At 34.2% G+C, this 22,539-nt stretch overlaps 2 protein-coding genes across 6 annotated transcripts; both read right to left on the reverse strand.

Annotated features, from left to right (window-relative positions):
- Positions 1–1,054: 1,054 nt before the first annotated feature.
- LOC100776960 (probable inactive DNA (cytosine-5)-methyltransferase DRM3) lies at positions 1,055–13,635 on the reverse strand. 4 transcript variants are annotated; one of them, XM_026129337.2, is made up of 11 exons: positions 13,416–13,635; positions 13,207–13,331; positions 11,759–11,871; positions 10,604–10,700; positions 10,428–10,474; positions 8,005–8,103; positions 7,224–7,323; positions 5,392–5,507; positions 3,641–3,740; positions 3,332–3,411; positions 1,055–2,606 (listed from the first exon to the last, which is right to left on the reverse strand). In XM_026129337.2, the coding sequence occupies exons 3-11, from the start codon at positions 11,864–11,866 to the stop codon at positions 1,269–1,271; spliced, it is 2,085 nt and encodes a 694-aa protein (XP_025985122.1). In that variant the 5' UTR covers positions 11,867–11,871; positions 13,207–13,331; positions 13,416–13,635; the 3' UTR covers positions 1,055–1,268. The 4 variants fall into 4 exon arrangements, with proteins under 4 accessions (XP_025985122.1, XP_006583974.1, XP_006583976.1 ...); XM_006583911.4 differs by lacking the exon at positions 13,207–13,331 and having other exon boundaries at positions 13,416–13,633; XM_006583913.4 differs by lacking the exons at positions 11,759–11,871; positions 13,207–13,331; positions 13,416–13,635 and adding an exon at positions 9,801–9,860 and having other exon boundaries at positions 10,604–10,698.
- Positions 13,636–15,865: 2,230 nt separating this feature from the next.
- On the reverse strand, positions 15,866–20,890 carry LOC100777489 (YTH domain-containing protein ECT4). Of its 2 annotated transcripts, none has more exons than XM_006583915.4 (8): positions 20,607–20,890; positions 19,520–19,583; positions 19,262–19,406; positions 19,105–19,178; positions 18,566–19,024; positions 17,479–18,027; positions 17,130–17,342; positions 15,866–16,692 (listed from the first exon to the last, which is right to left on the reverse strand). In XM_006583915.4, exons 2-8 carry the CDS (start codon positions 19,565–19,567, stop codon positions 16,093–16,095), a joined length of 2,088 nt encoding a protein of 695 aa, XP_006583978.1. In that variant the 5' UTR covers positions 19,568–19,583; positions 20,607–20,890; the 3' UTR covers positions 15,866–16,092. The 2 variants fall into 2 exon arrangements, with proteins under 2 accessions (XP_006583978.1, XP_006583979.1); XM_006583916.4 differs by lacking the exon at positions 20,607–20,890 and adding an exon at positions 19,997–20,581.
- Positions 20,891–22,539: the final 1,649 nt, after the last annotated feature.

Below are 22,539 nucleotides of genomic sequence, written 5' to 3' on the forward strand. Positions count from 1 at the left end.
ATATTTTATGAATAATTTAAGCATTGCACACTCAAAAGAGAGACACAGGGTAATCCAAATGGGTTACCACCAAAACAAGAAAAAGAAAAAAAATGTTGAATTTATTCCTCAATTAGCCCTTGAACACATTCAAAAGAGAATGGTTTTCAAAACAAGAAATAAGTGAAAAAATAATTTAATAAATTTAAAAGGTTCAAATTTGAGATCTTACCCAACATAATCAAGCCTAATTTTTCTTTAATCAACGACTTAATGCTATATAACAATTTTTATATGCACGAATTATCAAATAATTTTGAAAATACAATCTACACAATAGGAACATTTATTTCAATAGTAAAATTTGAGATAAAATCATATAATACAAAGTTATTAAATAGTGTAAAAATATGTATGTGGCACGGTATAAATCGATTTATCTATATGCTATAATGTGGTTATATTTTCAAGTAAACATCAGACGGACACATGTACATTTTAATTGTCATTATTAATTGGTTATATATATGTTTTCATGAAAACATCGGTGTACATTTAATTGTCTCTTGACGTTAGTAAAGTAAGCATTAGCAATTTTATAATCTTCTTAGTTCTTAAGTCTGTCCAAGCTAGACTGTTTGTTGAGACTTTGTCCATCGTCGCATCGCGCTAGCTGACAAAGGACAATCCAACAGCTACTACTATTTGTTATAGATGCCGGCCATTCCTATTCATTTGATCGCTAAGGTATCACATAATCATAATAATTAATTGTGCAAACGTCAAAAACAAAATATCTAGTCTTGTTTAGGGATACAATGCAATGAAAGAGCCATAAAACGGAACGCAATGGATTCCAAACTCGTATTTTTATGGCAATGATTCTGAATCCACTCCTAGTTCGATCACCTACTTACTTGAGAGACATTAGTTTCATAAAATGACAAGAGAAAAGTACCAAAATCACCGATGTTTACTGATTTCATAGACTAACATAACATTCTTATAATTTTATAAATATGCACAATTTCATGGACTCTCATTTGGTGTATTATTCCAGAAATAATTCAGAATGTCTACCAATGCATAAACTTGCATATATGAACAATTCTTATTGACGATTAAGAAAGAAAGACAACTCTACATACAAATTCCCTGCACAGAAAAATTTATATATAGAAGTCACATATACAGCAGGAAAACGAAATGTTCAAGTAAGAACGGGAAATGTCACCATAAAGGCATCGAATGACATTATTTTGTACAACAAAAGATACGAGTCACTTCACTCACTTCCTTTGATACATACCTCTTACTCGTTGCAAGACTCGAACACATTCACAAAACACTGAAAAATCAAGAGCGGAGAGACCTACACCGGCTTGAAGCCTGGAACTTGAGTAAGAGCATGGATTCTGATAAATGACAAGGTCAAAACCACCAAATTTACTGATTAGACCCTCAAGTTTTTTACTAGTCAGCTTTTGAATGTCTTCAATCTGAACCAGAGTCCCTGTTTGTCCAGATTGACGCCACCATTTCTCAAGAATCTTTCTTTTTGTTTCAGAAGTCTCAACTGAGACAACAGCTTTTATTTTAATAGCAAGGCGGTGCAGGGCAATTTCTGCCCCACCAAGACCACTAAATAGTGATAACATTGTCAGTCCATGAGGGAAGATGGGCCTTAACACAGAAAGATGATACCCCAATGTGTCTGTCTGGAAGCAGTATTTTAGTGATTTAAGTCTTTCGGCAACATTGCCCTCGGTAGCACGAGTGTGATTCAAAGGGTAGCCTAAAATGAGCTCCAACTGTTCAGGCTCCACAGGACCAAGTTTGAATTTGCCAATCCACACAAGATTCAATCTGCGACAATAACGAAGAATGTCTTTCTGCTGTTCAGATGTGAGCACTCCACCAGAATCAGCTAGAAAATTTCCCAGTCGATCACAAGTTTGAGCAATTCCATTAGTTTCACAATAGATGCTGCTCAATAGCTTCCTTGAATCCCAAGGTGGCCACCATTTCTTTGTCTGCGGCATTGCATCTTCAATAGTCATAGGTGGCTTTGGGAGGATGTGGAATCTGTTTTCAACTGGAAGATTGTGTATGTAACCTTCTATTCTATCCATAGCCGAAAAGGACTGAGCATTCGCAAATTCAGGTTCAATACCATATAAAAACTGAGACATCTTTGTCCATGAGTCATAGGATATGTTTGAAACATTCCCAAATAAGAAAAATGGTGGCTTTGCTGCCACACTACTGAGACACCTGGATGGATTTGGTTTGGGATGTCTCGACATTTCGGCAACAACAGCATCAACCCTTTCTTCCACCCAAGAAGGTTCAAGACAATTGACTGGATCATCATCATGTTCATACTTGGGCCTTTTACCTCTACCATTCTCCACAACATCCAAATATTGGTCAGAAACATTGCTGGGAAATGCATCAATACCCTCTTCTTCCTTCACCATATCATCATTATAAGTTTCCTCTAAGTTGACCTGGCTTGATTGTGGAGGTTCATGGCTAAAACCCTCAACTTTCACTTCTGCTGTACCATATAAATCCATTTCTGGTTCTTCTTTGATCCCCACAGAATAAGTAGAAGTGGTGGGAAACTAGACAAACAAGAAATTTCATCACTCGGTAAACACCTGACTGATTATTAGTACTAAAAAATGACTTGGCACAATAAAATTTTATCCAGATCAAGCCAAACACGACCTTAACTTTATTTAATAGGTTTCTTAGCACTTTTGTTGATTCCATGCATGTCATACAAGATTTAAATAATATAATATACAAAGAAAAGCAAATTCATTTATGAGAAGTTTTGACATTATATAGTTAAATTATAAATATTCTTTTCAGTATTTTTGTTTTTCTGGTACACTTCTTATTCTAGTTAGCACCTGATAACTCTGTTCCACGCAGTAGACTAGTTGTAAAAGAACAGGAGTATGGAAAATGTTTAATTTTAGCCATGCATTATAGAAAATGTAAGCAAAGCTTCTCCATAGTTATCCTCTTTCAGTTTTTTTCCTTCAAGTTTCACTGCATCTTTTGCGTTACCAGTTAGTTAACTTTACACTATTTTGCTTCAGTTTTACAAGTTCCTAAACTCCCATAGCGGCCCATTTCAACATACAGACAGTGCATATACTTGTCACTTGCCACAACTTCATTTACATGCATAAAGTTTAAAATAAAAAAATGTAAGATGCTATGAAGCAATGCTCATTATTGTGAAAATCAAGTATATTATTATATATAAACACAAGAAGCTGAATTACAAAAAATGATAAAACATAAAATTTGAAATATAACAAGTAAAAAGTCTAACCTTATATTCCATCACATAATCGATCCCATTTTGTTCTGCAAAAATAAAGTTTGCAAGCTCTGAAATTGGAGCCTCTGAACCTGAAAAGCAGACGATTGGTAAGCTAAAACTCAAGTCCTGATAATTGTAAAGGATGTGAATGGAAAAGAATAGATATCATTTTCCAGATTTATAGAAGGCAATAGTATGATTTCTATTCCATTGATATCATCTCCTAATTCTAAAGATTAATACTTTTTAAATGCAAGACTGTAAACCTAATCTCACAGCTGCATAGTTCAAAAAAGATCAGCTTTTACAAAGACTTACCTAATTTATCAATTGCTGATGATACTTCATTCTCAGAGAAACCCATTTCAAACAACTGAAGAGTTTTTGCCATAATTCCAAAGAGTTTTTCATTGGTGACCTGTGATCCCACAAATAACAAAAATTAGATGCATAATATAGACATAATAAGATACATAAATTAACATAATAGGAGCGAAGATTTCTTGACAGGAAATAGAATACGAAGAAAGAGGATAAAACTAAGCTCAAGTAAATAAAACGTAAGAAAAAAGGAGGGGAAAGTCAATAATACAAATGCATAATAAATCTATCTGACTTATCCACGTATCTGCTAAGGAAACACCTGATAAAAATCACAAGTAGAATCCTCTAAAAATGTCATACATAAAATGTATAATAAAGCAATCTGAATCTTGTTCTCATTTGTTCTTGCATTGCCCATATGTTTCTTATCTCTGGAGTAACTAATTTCATGTTTTTGGTGAACACTGGATTTGTCCCTAGGACCTTCAGAAGTACTTAGGTGTTAATTAAGAGGAGTTAGTAGTAGCAAAGGTGCCCAAAAGCTTTGGTGGTTTTCTCAATCTGCAGTTCTTCGGTGTAATTGGTTGGAAAGAAGTGTTAGAATCTTCTAGGGACAGCAGTTTTCTGTTGAGTTCACTCAAGATTGAGTAGTTTTTCTATCTTCTTTGTGATGTTCTGCTCATAGTCTTTTCAGGGGGTGCCTTTGTTAGATCTTCAGAGATTGGCATGCCATTTTGTATGCTTCTTGATTTTTTTCATTTATTTTGGTTGTATCGTCTTTAGTTCTTGAGAATTTTTATCCTCTTTTTGTGGCTTTCTTTTGTATCCTAATATCTTTTTTTACTTATTCAAAAAAGTCAATAGCTGAACATAAGAGAATCCCTAAAAACAACCTGCCCCACAATAAATGTGTGTAAAATCTTTTCCTTTATTTCACAAGCATTCTGCGTTGAGAAAATATACCAAACTACAACATACAGAGATACTACAAAACTTGGTACTCCACCCAAAATTCTCTGAAAATCCCAAATAATCTACTCCAAAAGGATAAAGCAATCAAGCTTCTACTCATTTCAAACTATTGCAATGCATAGTTCACATGACAGGAAAAGTATTCGCGAAAGAATATGTATTTTCCACTCAAGGTAAAACTATACAACATTAGAATCACATTGAAGCCTTAAGAAAAGCAAGTAAAGGCTATAGTTGTGTTCCCTTCATAATGTCTTGCTCATTTATTTGCATTGTCTTTTTTTCTCTCATGAATTAAGTATACAACATCGAGGAATGACATTATACGAGAGAGGATTGTTGTAGAACCCATTGAAAAAGAGATGAAAAAAAATCGGTTAAGGTGGTTTGGGCATGTACAAAGAAGGCCACAAGAGGCACCAGTTAGAAGAGTGGATTGCCTGATTTTTTGTCCAGTAAAAAGAGAAGAGGGAGACCGAAAAGGACATTGGAGGAAATGATCAAGAGAGATCTTAGACTTAATATTTCTGAAACTTTGATTTTTAACCGTGTCGAATGGTGTCATGTGATCTATGTAGCCGACCTTACTTAGTGGGATAAGGCTTTGTTGTTGTTGTTATTGAATAAAGTATACAACATGTAGCAGCATGGACCATATTATTTTGCCTAATGCATAATAAAGTTGAGGGTTAACTTAAAAACCTGACTAACAGAAACACAGTATTTATCTCCTTAAATAATATCATTATTGAGTCTAAATTCAATATCAAAACCTCATTTCCTCTGCCATAATAGGTGAAGGTGATATCATCTGGCTCCTTTTTCAGTTTTTTAGCAATCTGCAAAGCAAAGATGAAGTCCACCAGCTCAGGAATTGATGCTTCATCACCTATAATGAAACAAAAAAAAAATCCTTATTCTTGCCAGTAATCCATAAACATAGGCACGAACTTCTATCTGCATAAGTTTACATACTATGCCAATAAGTTAATTAGATTAGACCTCAGACAATCACTGAAAACACACATACAAAATAAGTCTACAACCAGACAAATTCAAAAACTTGCTCAAATTATTCATAGTAACTTAGTATTGTTTTCATTTCTGACAAGAGACCAACATTGATCAGGCCACCTAAAAGTTAATCATCAAAGCACAAAAATTATATAGAATATTCCCCACACAAATCTAAACACTTCAATTCAGCACATGCTTAACGTCAGCTTTTTGTTCATGTACTTTGTCCTGGTATTACTAGCAAGTCCAAGCATGCAGCCACAAATTAATAATTCAAAAGGCTTTCAGCAGCTCACATCAAGGACAGCTTATTCAAAAGGGAATGAAGTGGAAGGTGGGTAGCGGAGATCAAATCAAATTTTGGGAGGACAAGTGGACCGGGGAGGAGGAATCATTGGCTGAGAAGTATCCTAGACTATACTTAATATCATCACAGCAGAATCAAACCATAAGATCGATGGGAATGCATAAAGACATAGGGTGGGAGTGGATTCTTACGTGGAGAAGGACATTGTTTGAGAATGAAATCGATTCAGCGGTTAATTTCCTGATATTGCAGATAAGTCAATTCAGCAACAAGGCACAGATGCTTGGGTATGGATGGGCGATCCGGAGGGCCAATATTCAACACGAAGCGCATACAATATGCTAAGGGAAGAGGCAGCAGCTGGTAGACAGGAAGACTGTTATGTGAAACTATGGAGAATAAGGATTCCAGCTAGGTTCGCGGTATTTGCGTGGAGATTGTTGAGAGACAGATTGCCGACAAAACAAAATTTGAGGAGGCGCCAAGTACAGATCACAGATATGCTGTGTTCGTTCTGCAAGTCTCAAGAGGAAGATGCATCCCATTTATTCCTACATTGCAGCAAGATACAACCCATTTGGTGGGACACTATGACATGGCTGCACATTAAAGGTGCTTTCCCATTAAGCCCAAAGCAGCATTTCCTACAACATATGGGTGTCCAACTCAATGGAGTAAGGATGAACAGATGGCAATACTGGTGGTTAGCCTTAACGTGGTCCATTTGGAAGCTTAAAAACAGCATAGTGTTCTCTAATGCCACTTTCAATGCTAATGCACTGTTTGAAGATGCGACTTTCCTACTGTGGTCTCGGCTAAGGGGTTTTGAGAAAGGTTTCACAGTCCATTTCAATCAATGGGCAAGCAGCTTTACACAAAGCTTTTTGTATCAGTAGTAGACTACATTGTTACGAGCCTATTTAATGTAAATTTCATAGTAAATCTATATCCATACACTGGCTCCCTTTCAGAATATGAATGTCTGATTGTGGAACCATTTGTATGATCCTTTATGTACTATTCAGTACCTCTGGTACTCCAATTAATATATAGCTTACCTTTGCTGATAAAAAAAAAAAAATTAATAATTCAAGCAAACATATATCTATTGATGTCCTGCACTACTTTCTTGGCAACTCAAAAAGACCTATACAACATATGTTTCTAGGTCAATTACAAAAAGAACTGAATGAAAATAATTATGGCAAATATGGCTTAAATAGAGTAATAAAGTATACACCAATTGCACAAAGCAACAGTTCAGGTAAAATATTCTCATACCAAGCTTGTGGATTGCAAATTCAACTTCCTCCACAGAGAAATTCATCATCAGTAAGGAACCTCTTGTATCATCAACGACTCCACTAAGTTCATCAGGCTCCTGCAAGAGAGATTTTGTCAAACAAGAATGAAATTGAATTAAGCAAAACATATGCTATATTAAGGGACATGTTGAAACTAGAAAGAAAATCTTACTACAAAGTACAATAAAGAGAATCAATTGTCAAGGTTAACAAGGGCAAGCAGAAATACATCACGATGCATATTTAATTGTCACCCTAGACAGAAAAAGCAAATGCATCACCTGCCAGTAGTGCATGTGACATACCAGTGACCACAAGTTTAGATTATGCACATGGTATATGCAACAAACTGGTGCCACGCCTTTTTCAAAATTATGCAAATGGTTTTAAAGGTTGACCATGAGATGCAAGAAAATCTGAAAAGCAATTATTTGAAAGATAATATCTATTTGGAATTAGGGATGACATGAGAGTACACCTGAACAAAAAGAGTAAACCAACACACAGTCGCACAGTACATTTAGCACAAATATGTGACATTAATAAATCAAAAGAACTAGCTGGTAGCATATGATTATAGTGTACAATAAAGCAACAATAGCAACAAAAGCGTTAGCCCATTAGGTGAGGTCGGCTACATGAATCATATGATACCATTTGGGTCGATTCAAATACTCAACTCTTTCCTACCATGACGTGCTCTGACTAAATTGTGTAATAAATCAATTGATGTCTTCAGAGGAATAAGAAGCAAGTACCTCCTTGGCTTGATTGACATTGGAAATCTCTGGAGGATCCTTATCATCAAATAAGCTATCCAGAGAAACAGAAGACTGTGAATTTGATTTTTGAAGAGCCTAAATGATTACAAAGCAAATTGAAAAGGCAGTTAAAAGTTTTACATAAACCATTTACAGAATTAATTCTTTAAAAAGTGAACACATTTTGAAAGTTAATCCCACACATGCAAACATTTGCAGAAGTAAAATATGGCTTGGCAGCAGCACAATATAAAGAACGAAATTGCACAATTAGGAATTATCACGCACAATTCTTTGAGGATCCTTTGCTTAGAACATCAGGTTATAAATTCATGTATTAGCAATCAGTGCTATTAACAAAACAATTTAAAGAGATGGTGAATAAATCTTGGAAAAGCATGGAAAAAAAGCCAGATATAAACTAAAACTACAAATAAATAAAGAATCAAGGGCATTGTAATCTCATCAGTCAATCGCTTGAAATATCTAATAGTTCTCTCTAACAAAATAATTCACATAATGCAAACAGGAATACGTTGCACTGAACACCTTCTCATCCCAAATTCTAACTCCAGGAGCGAAAAAAGACCACTAGCATTACTTAAAATAAGTCATATAGCAAGCTAAATCCTTAATTTTCCAGCAGTAGGAAAGGAAAGGATAGTCAACACTGGCTGGGTTTTTGGGAGGATCGCTGGAAAGATGATGGCATATCGCTAATGCTAAAATATCCTAGGCTTTACCCCATTTCCTGTCAGCAACAACAGCTCATACAGCAAATGGGCAGGTTCACAGTTGCAGGCTGGGAGTGGAATTTTAAATGGAGGCGACCTCTATTTGACAATGAAATTGACATGGCTGCTAGATTTTTGGGGGATATAGAACGTAGCTCAATTCACTCTGATCGACAAGACTAGTGGGAGTGGAAGGGAGATCCAAGTGGCGAGTATTCAGTGGGGAGCGCATATAATCTGTTGTTGGGAGAATCCATAGATGAGAATCAAGATGGAGTTTTTAAGGAGCTATGGAATCTAAAGATCCCAAGCAAAGCATCTCTTCCTGTGCTGGTCATGGCTTAAGAATTTGGAAAAGGGTTTTGAAATGCACTTTAATCAATGGCCGAGTAATCTGAGAGAGGGATTTTGTAATCAGGGGAGGGAAGCATACATAGGACTTGGGTAGATTATAGCTTTTTTTTTTTGGAAGGCAAAAATATATATATTATTATAGGCAGAAAACAGTACAAGGGGTACTGGATAAAGGAAATACAAGGCACCGCTGGTGCTGCCCTCCAAAAAAACCCAAGCTAACCCAACTAATAAGGTTATCCCATACAGATTAACCAAAGGATTACAATATGAGCAGTTTATGGTCATCTAATTCTACTTCTAAAGCATGTATTAGGAAACCATATGTCTGCTAAACTCAAAAATCAATTGTATTTTTCAGTACCCCTGGTACTATTATATATATATATATATATATATACTATTTTATCTTTGCTGATAAAAAAAAATATCAATCAGAATTTGAAACTTCATGACCAAAATGGGCATTTACTTACTAACAAAACATTTAGCATCAGGACCATGGCATCATAACAAAAATTAAGAAAAGAAAAACTATCATTAGTGCATGTTTGGATTAGTTTATGCTGTGTTCAAAAGAACTTTTAACCAAGAGCTTCCTAAGAGATCTTTTGAGAAAATAATATATTTCCCCATAAATAATTGTTACCAAACAAGCATAGGATAAGAATTTTGATGGAGATTTTATCACTGTACTGCACTAACATTTGAGGGTCATCTTCCTCCAACAGCAGAACAGGCAGCCAGCAACCTAAAGTAGCTTTACTATATGCCAAAAGAAATAAATACCATAAATTAAAGTGTTCGTACCCAGTCAAGATCACACATGTAGTCCAATTAAAACTTATATGGGAAAGCAAATGGACATCTATTATATACTTAAATTTCTAGTATACTATTGCACTAGACACCTCATACTTGACAAAATGACATAATTAAAGAATAATGCTTTCAACTTTAAAAAAGATGTCTCAGTGCACAAGGTTTTTGAGTCTTTTGTTAGTTTGTAAGGAAATTTATACAGAGCAAAAGAACCTTTCAAATAAAAAACTAACCAGGTTTTTTTGTTTTAGCATTATTCTACTTTTTACAAGGAATAAGTAACTCAAGGACTATGCTTATAAAATGATAATTTGAATCCTTCATGTATATGCATATCTTCTCTCTGTACAAATTAACATTTCTCATCTCAATGAACATGCAGAACATTGTTCAGCTTTTAACATTATTTACAAAAGTTAAAATGTACATAAATAAAAACTTCCCAAAATCCCAATCCCAAGAGTACCGACAATAAAAAAAACACTATAACATATATTTTGGTCTACTTACTGAATATCTCAAGAGAGCCTCTAGTAAAATATCAGAATTCTCTTCACCTGTAAATTTCAATGAAAACCAATCAGAACCATAACACTTCAAATGGAAAAGTGAAATATCTCAGAAATTCGTCAAATGTTTCATGCATTTAGTGCATAACATAAGTATCCAGCTCCCACGTAATGTACCATTCTCCTCTATCACTTTATCAACAAGGCATGGTAGGAATCCCATTCCGATAAAGAACGCTCGTAGTTTGCCTCCAGATGAACTTGCAACGTTGTCCTGGTAATCATGAAGGAAGAAGTTAAACATAAGAAAACAAATAAAAATGAAAAATTAATGAAGACAATTATTTTTATATAATGTTATATGTATTATAATTTATACATAGTGAACAAGTAGAAATAATGTCTCGCCATGTTACAATGTATTGACAGATGTAAATGGAGAGAACTTATAACACCGGCACGATAGGGTTAAAGCAAGCAAACACAATCTGTAAAAGACTTTTGAATCATTGATAATCTCATACAAAAATTAGATTATTCCTTTCACACACAGGGCTAAGATGTATATACATTGATCATTGAATGGGTCTTTCTTATACATTTTATTTCAATCGGTATTTGGTTACCATAGTTTTGGTTCACTCATCAGATTACCTAAGAATAAGATCTCCTGTAAGAAAATAGAAACTCATAACGTGCCCATTAACAGAGATTGGAAATCACAGCACAAACTGATACAGCATTAGCTTTATTCAATTCATAATTAATTTACATTTTGCACGGAAGTAATTAACACTGGAATCTCTCAGAGATATGAATCAAAATTATACATAGACCAACCGCCAACCCGCTACAGCATAAGCTTTTTGATTGACTAGCTCCTTGATATGGATTCTGTGCTTCTATAATCAGTGTTTCACTGTTTTGAACTTCCCCCAATCTTACAAATAAACTAAACTTTAGCACAAGGAAGTAATGCACCCACAAGTCAAACCAGAAGGACTATTCCATGAGAAAACTTGTTAAGAAATATTATTCAAAATTCATCTTAGGCTTGTACCAAATAGTTTAAGCATTTGCAGTGAATAGTTTCTTGAAAGAAAGAAAAAAACAGTTGAAGAAGGCATTGTATGATATTGCCCAAAGTTCATACAATTGTTCAAATGTATCATGCTTAAAACCATGAAGCTATAAGGTTCAGTGTAGCAGCTATTAGCAGAGAATGGTAAAGAACTATGGGCATAATGAGAGAACATGCATCCCAAGATATGATTGACTGCATCTAAAACTCAGTACTTGTATTGTGTATATATTGAGAGATGAGCAGCATACCCCAACATCCCCTGAAAATGAAGTATAAGGTGGTAACTCATAATCCAAATTCTCAGTTTTTGGAACCATAACAGTTTTTCCTTCTCTTCTATTTGGATTCCCAGCCATTTTACCTGTATTTTTTTTTATCAGCAAAAATACTAATATATTAGATATAAACAGCAGTACAAGAGGTACTGTACAAAATACACATCAGTACCAAGATATGCAGAAGTATGGTAACCTAATACAAGTTAATTAACAAGAATTAGGCTACCAAACATCTGACTGTAAACTTGGTATACAATTACCCAATACCTATAACATAATCCCCCCCTCATTACAAAAACCATCCCTGATATTGCTGAACAAGTAATGGAAAAGGTAGGTCAAATCCTTTTTCCAGGTTTCTAAACCATGTATATTTAAAAAACAGTTTGTGATTGCATTAATACAATGGCTATTTCAACTTTCTAGTGGAATGACTTGCATAATTATACTGAAGTAGGAACATTAATAGGAAATCTAGAAGACCAGTCCCGCAAAACCTTGCATACGTTTAAACCTGAAGATAAATATAATATAAAATCAAACATCGAACGAAATAAAACATTTTCAACATGCACTAACAGCATAGCCCCAGCATACTGATTCTATAAACCATGGTTTCAAATGCATCATACTGAAATTGCATTATTTTTGTAAATCACGGGAAAACACAAAGCAACAACTGCTGCAACACAACAGGCGAAATGGCCACATTGGACTGCATCAGGCTGCAACATGCTTTATAGTCCTCACACGATTAGTTTTTCATTCTTTCTCTTTCTTAGATAATATAGTAAAATGATAATGAGTAAGCAATGAGGAAGATGTGGAACTGGGAGCGAGAAACGAGTCATGATGAATTATATTTGGTGCAAACATAAAACAAATTCACACCGCAACAGCAGCATAAGCATCACAACAGCCGCAATGCCTGCCCACAATCACAGAGGCCACAACAGTGACTTCATTTGCCACGGCAATTTGAAACCATGCTATAAACTGTTCTTGTTTTTCAAGCTGAAATTTATTACATGTAAAGGCATGGTAATTACAGCAGTCGAAGTATAAAGAGGGAGCAACTATAATTAATGAAACCATGCTATAAACTAAGTATTTACTGTTATGTAATATCAGTGAGACATGGCGATTTTTTTAATAAATTTTAATTAATTATTCTGAGGTAACAAACGTAACATTAGAGTACTACCAAGGTACTACTGTATGGATTACAAAAGCTCCAAGGATTATCCAGGCAAATCAAGGTTCTAACAAGTAAATCCTAGTTAACCTGCTAAAACATACTAAGACCTAGTTTTGTTCTTATTTTCAAAAACTCTTCTCTCTCTCTCTCTCTATTTTTTCTCAATCAAATAACAGTAAAAGGAAAACATGTCGAGAAAAAAACGGTTCTGTAAATTCACCAATTTCTTATACGCAGGTAGAATTGATTTCAGAATGCAATCACATGTCAAGGCCAAACCCAAGGGCAAGCGTGGTTGCTGAACCGGACCGGACCGAATAGAACCGGTTCAGGTTCATGCAGGAACTAAAAATTCAGCGAAAGCGTTAAACAGAAGAGGTTGTGAGTGTGAGAAACGGAAATGCAATAGAAGAGGCGAATGGAGAATACCCGATCGGAAGGGGTGGCGGAGCGTGGTGTACACTCGCTCCACACCCGAGTGAGAATCTAGACTGAGATTCCTCCTCACCAGACAGGAAGAGAAGAAACACAGCACACACAGAAAAGTAGTAATTCAGATTCCACGGTGACAGTAAAAGTAGATTGAACTGAACAGAACTTAAATACACAACACAACAAATTCTAATTCTTAGGAGATTCGTGGGTCCCACCCCGTGCCATCTCAACTGACTCTGTCACACGTAGTATTTTGCTTTTGTGTCTTTGTGTCCGTCGCACCTATTTATTTTATTCTTCTACGTTTTTTAGGTCAAAACATATTTTGGAACACTCGCTAATTTTTAGAACAATTACTACATCTTACAGAATAGAACTATAGTAAATAGGAGTTACCCTCTCCATTACTTTTCTGCTATGATTATATGGTGATTTAGCATTATCTAATTTTATGTATTTTAAAATAATAACATTAAAATTTATGTTAAACTACAATAATGAGAATAGAATGAGTATTATGCTAGGATTAATGGATATCTCATTCTCCTTCATTCAAATATCTGCATGTTTAGAAAAGTCATCTGATATTAACTATCTGATTTCTTTTAGAGATAAGTAAGAGAAAAACCGTGGATTTAATTTTTTTAACTAAAAAAATTAATAAATTAATAATTAATATTTACCGCTAAAAAAAGTGATAAGTAAAAATTTGTTTTTCTCGTTATGTCTTAAAGTTGATCTGATAATCCAAAAACTTATTCATGTTAAGTACGAGAGGTAACCATGTCTTGTCTAAATTGAGGATAGAGTCTTCATTGCTCTAATAATTATGTGCTCCTTGGTAGTATGCTCTTATTGTTAAATTATTGGGGAAGTCAATATATTGGATTTAGATCATAAAAGATGTCTCTCTAAGCTTTATAAGATGCAGGCAAATTTTGAGATCATGAATGTTTATCGTGGTTATTTTATGATCAAATTTGATACCGAAGTAAATAGAGAAAAACTCATAATAGAAGACTCTTGGATGTTTTTTAACCATTATATTGCATAAAGACAATAACAATAAAATTATTGATTTCATTCGATGAAACTCAATCTCATAAAATATTCTTCCCGTTGATCTCCCCTCATCCTCGATCTTCTTTCTTTTTATAGTATGCTTTTTACACTTTTTTTTTTCTTAACTAGTGCAAAAATGGGCACTCCAAGTTAATTGTATATGTTATTGAATATGACTTGTCTTAAAAAATTTAACTACACTTAAAAGTTAAAATGAAAGAATTTGCTAATGCACTCACACCCTTTTCTCAATATGAGTACTCAACATAAAAAATTATGACTAAATTATTCAGTCATCTATTCTTTTTTAGTTAATTCAGGATAGGGATCTAATAGCAATTTATTACTTATTAAAAAAATAAAAATAAAAGCATTTTCTCTCTCCTCCCCCATCTTCACTCCACGTAGCACCCACCCTCTCTCTCCGTGCGTTCAACTTTTATGGATGTTGAACAAGAACCCCAATTCATTTCTTTAACCTGGATTGAAACTTAATAACTCTAATCAAAAGTAATAAAAAGATGGGAGAATTCTACTTGGAAATTTTTAAAAAAATAAAAAAGCAATCATTTTTTGAGCGGAATCAAATTTTCAAATGCTGATTGAACAAAAAAAATTACGAGCACCAGAACGGAGTTGAATAGACCAAGATCGAGTGACGATTAGATTCTTTAGAACTTCCATGGCTGGGTGGGTTGAGAGAGTGTAACGGGAAGTGAGGACTAGGAAGAGAGAGAAAATGTTTTTATTTTTATTTTTTTAATAAGTAATAAATTATTATAATATCCCTACTCTACATTAATTAAAATAGAATAAATGGATAGATACCTTTGCCATAATTTTTTTGTGTTGGTTATTAATGCACTCAGTACCCAAAAAAGGACATGAGTGCAGTAGTAAATCGCTGAAATAAAATATATAATCTCTATAATAGTTGAGAATAAAAATATCTATAAAAAAATAAATACTAAATAAAATTATTCTTTTTATAATAATTATTATAAATATTCTCTTCCAATTAAGCAATATTCTATCTTCTTGAATAATATTATTGTATACTTGCAATTTTTGCATATCCTCCTCTTTATTTTAAATTCTCTTATGTTTAATAAAAAAAAGTTTAACTCGATTAATCAAGACGTTAGTACTTGTCTTTTGAATCAAAAGAAATTTCCATCTTTTTTTAAAAGCCCAAAATATCTCAAGAAAACTTGACATTGCTTAAATATATCCCAATGAAAATGGTTGAAGCTCAGGGACATTATGGAAGTGTTTGGGCATTGAAGTTTCAAGTCAAAACAGTTTATGGACATTAAAAGGAATGAAATTATTGTTTCACGAATTAAATTATATTTCTAAAAATACTATTCCTGAAAATGCTATTCACACTAGAGAGGTTACACTTTCATTAAAAGCATTTTGAATCAACACCGCTCGAAAGATCCATGACATCAGTATGACCCTTTATATCAATCAGTAGCAAACAAAAAAGCAGTAAAAAAAAAAGATTGAATAGAAACCCAACTTCCCAACAGTGGCACAATCAGGCATGCATTGATCCATCTTTTCATAAAGATCCAAAACGTGCCTCGACATTTATAAGAAAACTTTAAGATCCATTTTTAACACGAGTACCTCCGTCCAGCTGTAGTGTTCTTGGATCAAGTGGGATACTCCCAATCTTCAAAAGACCCGAAGACTCGGCAAATCCATTAACTTTGACTTGCATTGAGCCTACTGTGATAACATCAAGCGGTTCCTTATTAGCAACACTAATGCCAGATGGTTTAGTCTCCACCTGTTTTGGGGTAATAGTAACTGAACCAATCTTAAGGACAGAAGCAATATCTTCTTTCTCAACTGAACCTTTCTCAGCCTTTTCATCCACAGATGCGGTGCTTGTGACCTCAGAACTACTAACAATATGTCCAGCACTTGAAGTCTGTTTTAGGCTATCAAACTCATCATCCATCTTTGCCTTCTTCTCAACACTGACTGGAGGGATGTCAACGACAAAATTCAACTTCCGAGGTGGTTCTAATGTGGGTAACATTAATGGATTTTCAAAACTTCTGATTAGCAACTTGGTCTTTTCTTCCAGCATGATCTTCTGACGATTTTCATAATATATAAAGTCATCAAGCAAAGATGTCTTCAAATGATGGTTTTTGAATATTTTAAGCATTTCCAAACCTTTACTATACATTATCTGCACAAGAGGAATGGGGTTTGATAGTCAAGATTACTTCAAATAATAGTAACAGATAAAAAATGCACACCCCCTTGAAAATCTACAAAAGGTAACAAAACCAAAATAACACAAATCAAACATAACAGCTCCTCAAAAAAAAAAAACACTTGGTAATACTTCAATCAAGACAATCAAGTTATAGAAGTGTCACAAAATGACAATCTGAAAGCCTCTACACATTCAAGCCCGCGAGGGCAGGGATACTTACTCAATAATCCCCTTTAATAACACATCATGTTTTCATAAATTTAAAGTTTTACATAGAGCACACAGGTTCAATGTACTTGATCAGGTAAAACTTACTCAAAAATTAATGTTAAGTGTTTATAGGTTGGGCAGACTTGTCAAATCTACATTGGTAAAGGAACTGCGGAACCGAAAAACAATATACATACCTCTTGTGTGTCTCTGCTATTAGTAACAGGTTTGTTCTCATTGTTCTCTAGTATAATGTGCCTAAAATTTGCATTTGACACATCTTTTATGATGTACCACTTTACAGGGAAGCTCCCACTCCATTTATCTTGCTGCCAAAAGTCCATGTCCTTATTGAAGTCAACAGGTCCAATCATCTCAGCAACCCCACAAAATTGACCACTTGCATTAACCTACATTGAAAAAAAAGGGAAAAAATGTCAGCATGATCATAGAAGGGAAATTTCCAGATGCACATAATTTAGGTATGCAGATCAGTAAAATACAGAATCAAAACTCATTGAATGAATCATCATAATGTAAACTCACAGAAAAGAAAAGAAAGATTGGGCAGCTTCCAAATTTTCCAGAAGCTATTCTCTTAGCATCTTCATGAGCACTCTGCAGCTTCTTGTTTCCATGAGGTGTTGATGACCACACATTATATTTAATACTTTTGTGCACATCATCTTCACTGTATGATTTTATAACAAAAAACTTTGCATTTTCATAGTTGACAGGGAAATCCTCCCTGTTATATTGATCAGTAGAAATGATGATATTCTCTTGTGTATTGCCATCTCCTATGTTTGTATAGGCTTTGACAGCCAGCGGAAATTTTGACTTACAATTACTAATTCTCGGGCCCCGATTTTGCTCACCTAAAACATCAGAACTTCCATTTACATCACTCAGTCCTTTACCAATGTGAACCTTTGGTCGAAGTTTAGCAACCACAGACTGTCCATTAGCATTAGATCCATAATCAGAAAATCCACTACTCAGAGAGGAAGCTATTTTTAATTGATTATGATGGGACAAAACATTTCCATTGGAAATAGTATCTACAGGATGGGTTGAGGCATCAATGCTTCTGGCCTACAAAACCAACCAAAAATATTCAAGAAATTTTAAATTTTTTTAACAAACAATCCACTTTCAAGATGAAATAAGTCACCAAAAACGATAAGAATTTATAGAAGAAAATAAATTGAATTAAGGAGGTAAAATGAAACAAACTAATACCATGAGTTAAACTCGACTTACGTAAAAGTTAGAGGGAGGCAACTACTGAAAAAGTTGTGGTGCATAAATTGATTTTAACTTGGGATGAAAATTTGATTCATTTTACCTCTTTGATTCATTTTATTTTCTACTATAGCTACTTGTTTAAAAATTTATCCAAACTCGATATCACATTGAGTCTAGGAATTCTCTCCAAGTGTGTCCATTTCAGAGACATAGTAATGTCCAGGGAATGCAAATTATTAACTTGTTATAGTATTTTCAAGTATCAATATTTTTCTCGGTACATAGCTAACTTTATAGATATGATGATTCAAGTCAACAGCAGAAGTGGGAAGTGGGCTCAGCATACTCAAATTCAAATACAGCTTTAAAAGAGTAGGATTCGTACCTGATGGACAGGTGACGAAGCCATATTAAGAAAACCCCTGCCACTTGTCATATCTTTCTTCACCCCAGTATAATCTCTCGGACCTTCTGATATCCTGGGTAAGGAACTTGTGGGATTTGATAATGATTTTGAAGAGTTCCTAGTAAAGGAAACAGAAGCTGAATTGAACTTAGGTTTTAAACCTTTTCCATCAGGTCTGCTGACAGAAGCTCTGGTATCAAACAATGAGTCAACAGAACTATTAGGGAAATTGTCTGGTTGAACAAGAGGAATATAAGCATGTGAAGAAATAGGGTTTTGATAATTGGGGAGGGAGTAATATTGCTCTGCCCCTCCAAATGAACCATCAACTCCTATCATTGCACCAGGAATATAAGGATTGTATGGATTGTATGGAGACTGTGCAAATCCATAGCTAGGTGTATAATATATATATGGAAAACTTTCGTTTTGTGCACCCTGGCAAAGAACAAGCATTCAAATCAGCTTTCAACCCAGCATATGACACATATACACAAGTAGAGGAGAACTAGACTCACTGTGTACTGAATATCAGGACCATCTACACCAAAAATCCTATGGTGGTCCTCCCATTCTCCGGGTGATTCAAATCCTAACCATAATAAATAACTAGTCAATATGATTCATACCCAATATACCACGAACTCAAGCCAAGACATATAATTCTGATTTTACCTGTACAGTAATACCCATAATTGGTGGCAGCAGGATAATACAAGTTCTGATCAACAACAAATTCAGGGGCTCCATCATTAAACATGGCTTGAAATTGTTGAATATTTGGGCTTGTTAGATGTGAGTTTAAATCAGTGCCTTCAATCTGAAAATCCAATAGATAGTAATAAAACCTATTGTCATACTAACTCAAAAAGAAGACAATGCACAGAATATATTTAAAAACCAGAGGTTACAAAAATTCAATAAAATTATTACCAAATAAGCATCTGCATTTCTAGTTTGAGAAACATCATACATTTCCATACCAGAACTGCTACCACTGCAAACAGTCATAATATGAAGTATAAGCAAATAAAACAATCCAATAAATATTAAAGTGAGAAAATGGCATTCAAAAGAAACCAAACTAATTGACAATGAGCAGCAGATTCAATCATCTAAACTCTAAAGCAAGCAAAAATAATTGCAATGCACTTTTAAATCCAGGATTAATACCATTAACCACAGCAAACATGAAACACAGAACAAATGAACTACAAAGAAGTCATGACTAAAAAACTAAAACATAATCCACCACGTCATGAAAACACTAAGTAATAGATACAGACATCCTTGTGAAAAACAATTTCATTAATCCCCAACTTCTTGTTAGTGTTACTGTTCGGGCACTTCTTTTACACAAACATCATTGTAAAGAATCACATTGGGTTGAGTTATGAAAAGAAATCATACCACCAACTATATATATGGTATGCAAAGCTTCAAAGAGCCAATAGTTGAACCTTCCTTAACCCCAAATACACACTACAATATCGGCAAAGTGAGCTAAAATGCTATCAAATTTCCATTTCTCACAACACTCCCATAGTTGCTTACAAGGGTTAACTCACCAACACAAAGAGATTGGGAAGACCTAAATCTCACAGCTCAGCACGCTACAAAAGCTAAAACTCACGAATATCGCTCATCAATTATCTACCAACCTTTCAAATCCCTTTGAAAGGAAAGTATCAACGCGGTTTGACCTCGAAATAGTGAACCAGCTCAGTAACTTACCAATTAAGCAACCAATTTAACCCCAAAAGAAACCCCTTTTCTAATCCTAGAAAACAAAACAAAAAAAAAAAGAAAAAAAAAACTCCAGAATCGAGCACTCGCAAAACGAAAACCACAAAAAAACCTCGTCCCCACAACTTCACAAGAACACTATTCTCCACTCAACCTGGCACGAATTCGAGAAACACAACTTCAATCACCGAATATGAGAGAACTTACGAATCAATCGACACACACGAGTAAAAAGACAGAGAAAAATAACGCATGAAAAAAGAGTATGATTCACCTGAAGGAAAAAGAAGAAAAAGAAAACAATTCAATGCATGGTTGGCACGAAACGCCGTCGTATGACGGAATTGGAGAGGGCAAAGAGTGAAGGAAGGGTCTTCTGGAACATTCCGATAACACCCCTACGAAACCCTAACCATTAACTGAGAGGAAAGAAAGAGTGAGAGAAGAGAGAGCCCTTGGCCTTTGAAAAGGGGCGGTTTCGGTGCGTGCAAGAAAAATAAATAAAAAAATTAAACAGAGGAAAGAAAGGAAGAAAGTGTGTGAAATGAAAATGAAATAGACGTGGAAATAGAGGTTCCCACCTATTTAAGATACGAAAGTGTTTCACAATTTCAATTTCATTTTTTTATTATTATACCCCTCTTTAATGGGGGGCTTCTTCATTTTACTTCAATGCCCCTTCTTTGATTCGGATACAACCAAAATGCCACTACTTTTATTCAATTTAACCAAAATGGGAAACGTTGCCCTTTGGGATGTTTGCTTGCTCGCTCTATATACGCGCGCTTAAGGTAGCAGTCCGTGACCTCACTGACATGTAGAAACTGCCCAACGCATGAACACTGAGTTTAGCTCACTCCTTTTCTTTTTTTTTTGGAAAGGCAAAGGTATAATATTACATATAAAGAGAAGGCAGATTAGTAAGAGCAATACATCTGCATAGTTACATCAAAAAAATGCCTAACTCATAGTAAGTGAGATGTTAGGTATTATGTACCAAAAGTGAGCCCTATACTTCTATTATGAATTGAGATAAAACAAAGGGTCGTTACCACCAAGTGGAGAAGAAAATCAGAGAGTTTTTCATTCTTTTGTACAAAAATCATTGACCAAAAATATTTTTAATGTTTTTCAGGATATGAGACCCTTTAAATTGACGGTCCCGAAAAATAATGTTGTTTGTGACATTTCACAAACACCAGCACGATGCATGGCACAACAATTGTTTTCATCTATGACTTCTCCTTCCTCAAACAAATTTATGCACAAATTTATTGTTGTGAATAATAAAAATGAGTTATAGTATTAAATTAAAAAGTGAGGTTTACACAATTATGTTTGTTTTTATAATTATGACATTCATACGAAATTATTCTTATAATTATGGCATTCATACAAAATAGTTCCCACAAAAATCAAGGATAAGTTAGGATTTGATCCCTAGATCATTTGAATAAAAAACACAGTTTTCATTAATGGTTATTGATGTAAGATTTACACATAGATTATTTTTAATAAATTTTGATGAATATAATAAAGAATTTAGTATTTGAAAGAATGTGTTAAAATATATGGTATGTGATCCAACATTTTTCATTAATAATAATAATTGATTCGTTACGCATAATGTCCTTCGTATTGTTCCACCGACAATGATGTCACTGGAGATAAAGGAGAGGCAAGGGATCAAAATAGTATTAAGTGTCCCCCTTATAGGGTTACTCATTGTATTTTAACATTTTTTTTTCCCTGGTGTATTTGGGCTAGGTCTAGTTCGTTAAGTTGCTTAGCATAGCGGCAATCTAACTTAAACAACATAAAAAATTTGGTCTTGCAAAACGCAAGTAGCCATTTTCATCTCATATATATTAAAATATGCAAACTCAACGGGTATTTGTTTAAGAAAGTAATTATTTAGCAAGAGAAAATTCTAGAAATTCTCTTTTACTATAACATGCTCCTTGTTCTTTTTAATATCACAACATGGTACTTGTTATTACATGTTACAGATGACCTCTTTTTTCTTGACACAACTTTGCTAGGATTTGATTATTAATAAAACCTCTGCTTAAAATCTATTTTTCAAAAACATATGATCACGAAGAATTCAAAATTTATTATTTTGCTTTTTATCATTTTTTTTTAATTTTTAGGCATTTTACCAATTCTTTAAATGTGTAACTAAATGCTTATATGTTCCTGACATT

This window comes from Glycine max, chromosome 7, assembly GCF_000004515.6.
Source record: "Glycine max cultivar Williams 82 chromosome 7, Glycine_max_v4.0, whole genome shotgun sequence".
Lineage (NCBI taxonomy): Eukaryota > Viridiplantae > Streptophyta > Magnoliopsida > Fabales > Fabaceae > Glycine > Glycine max.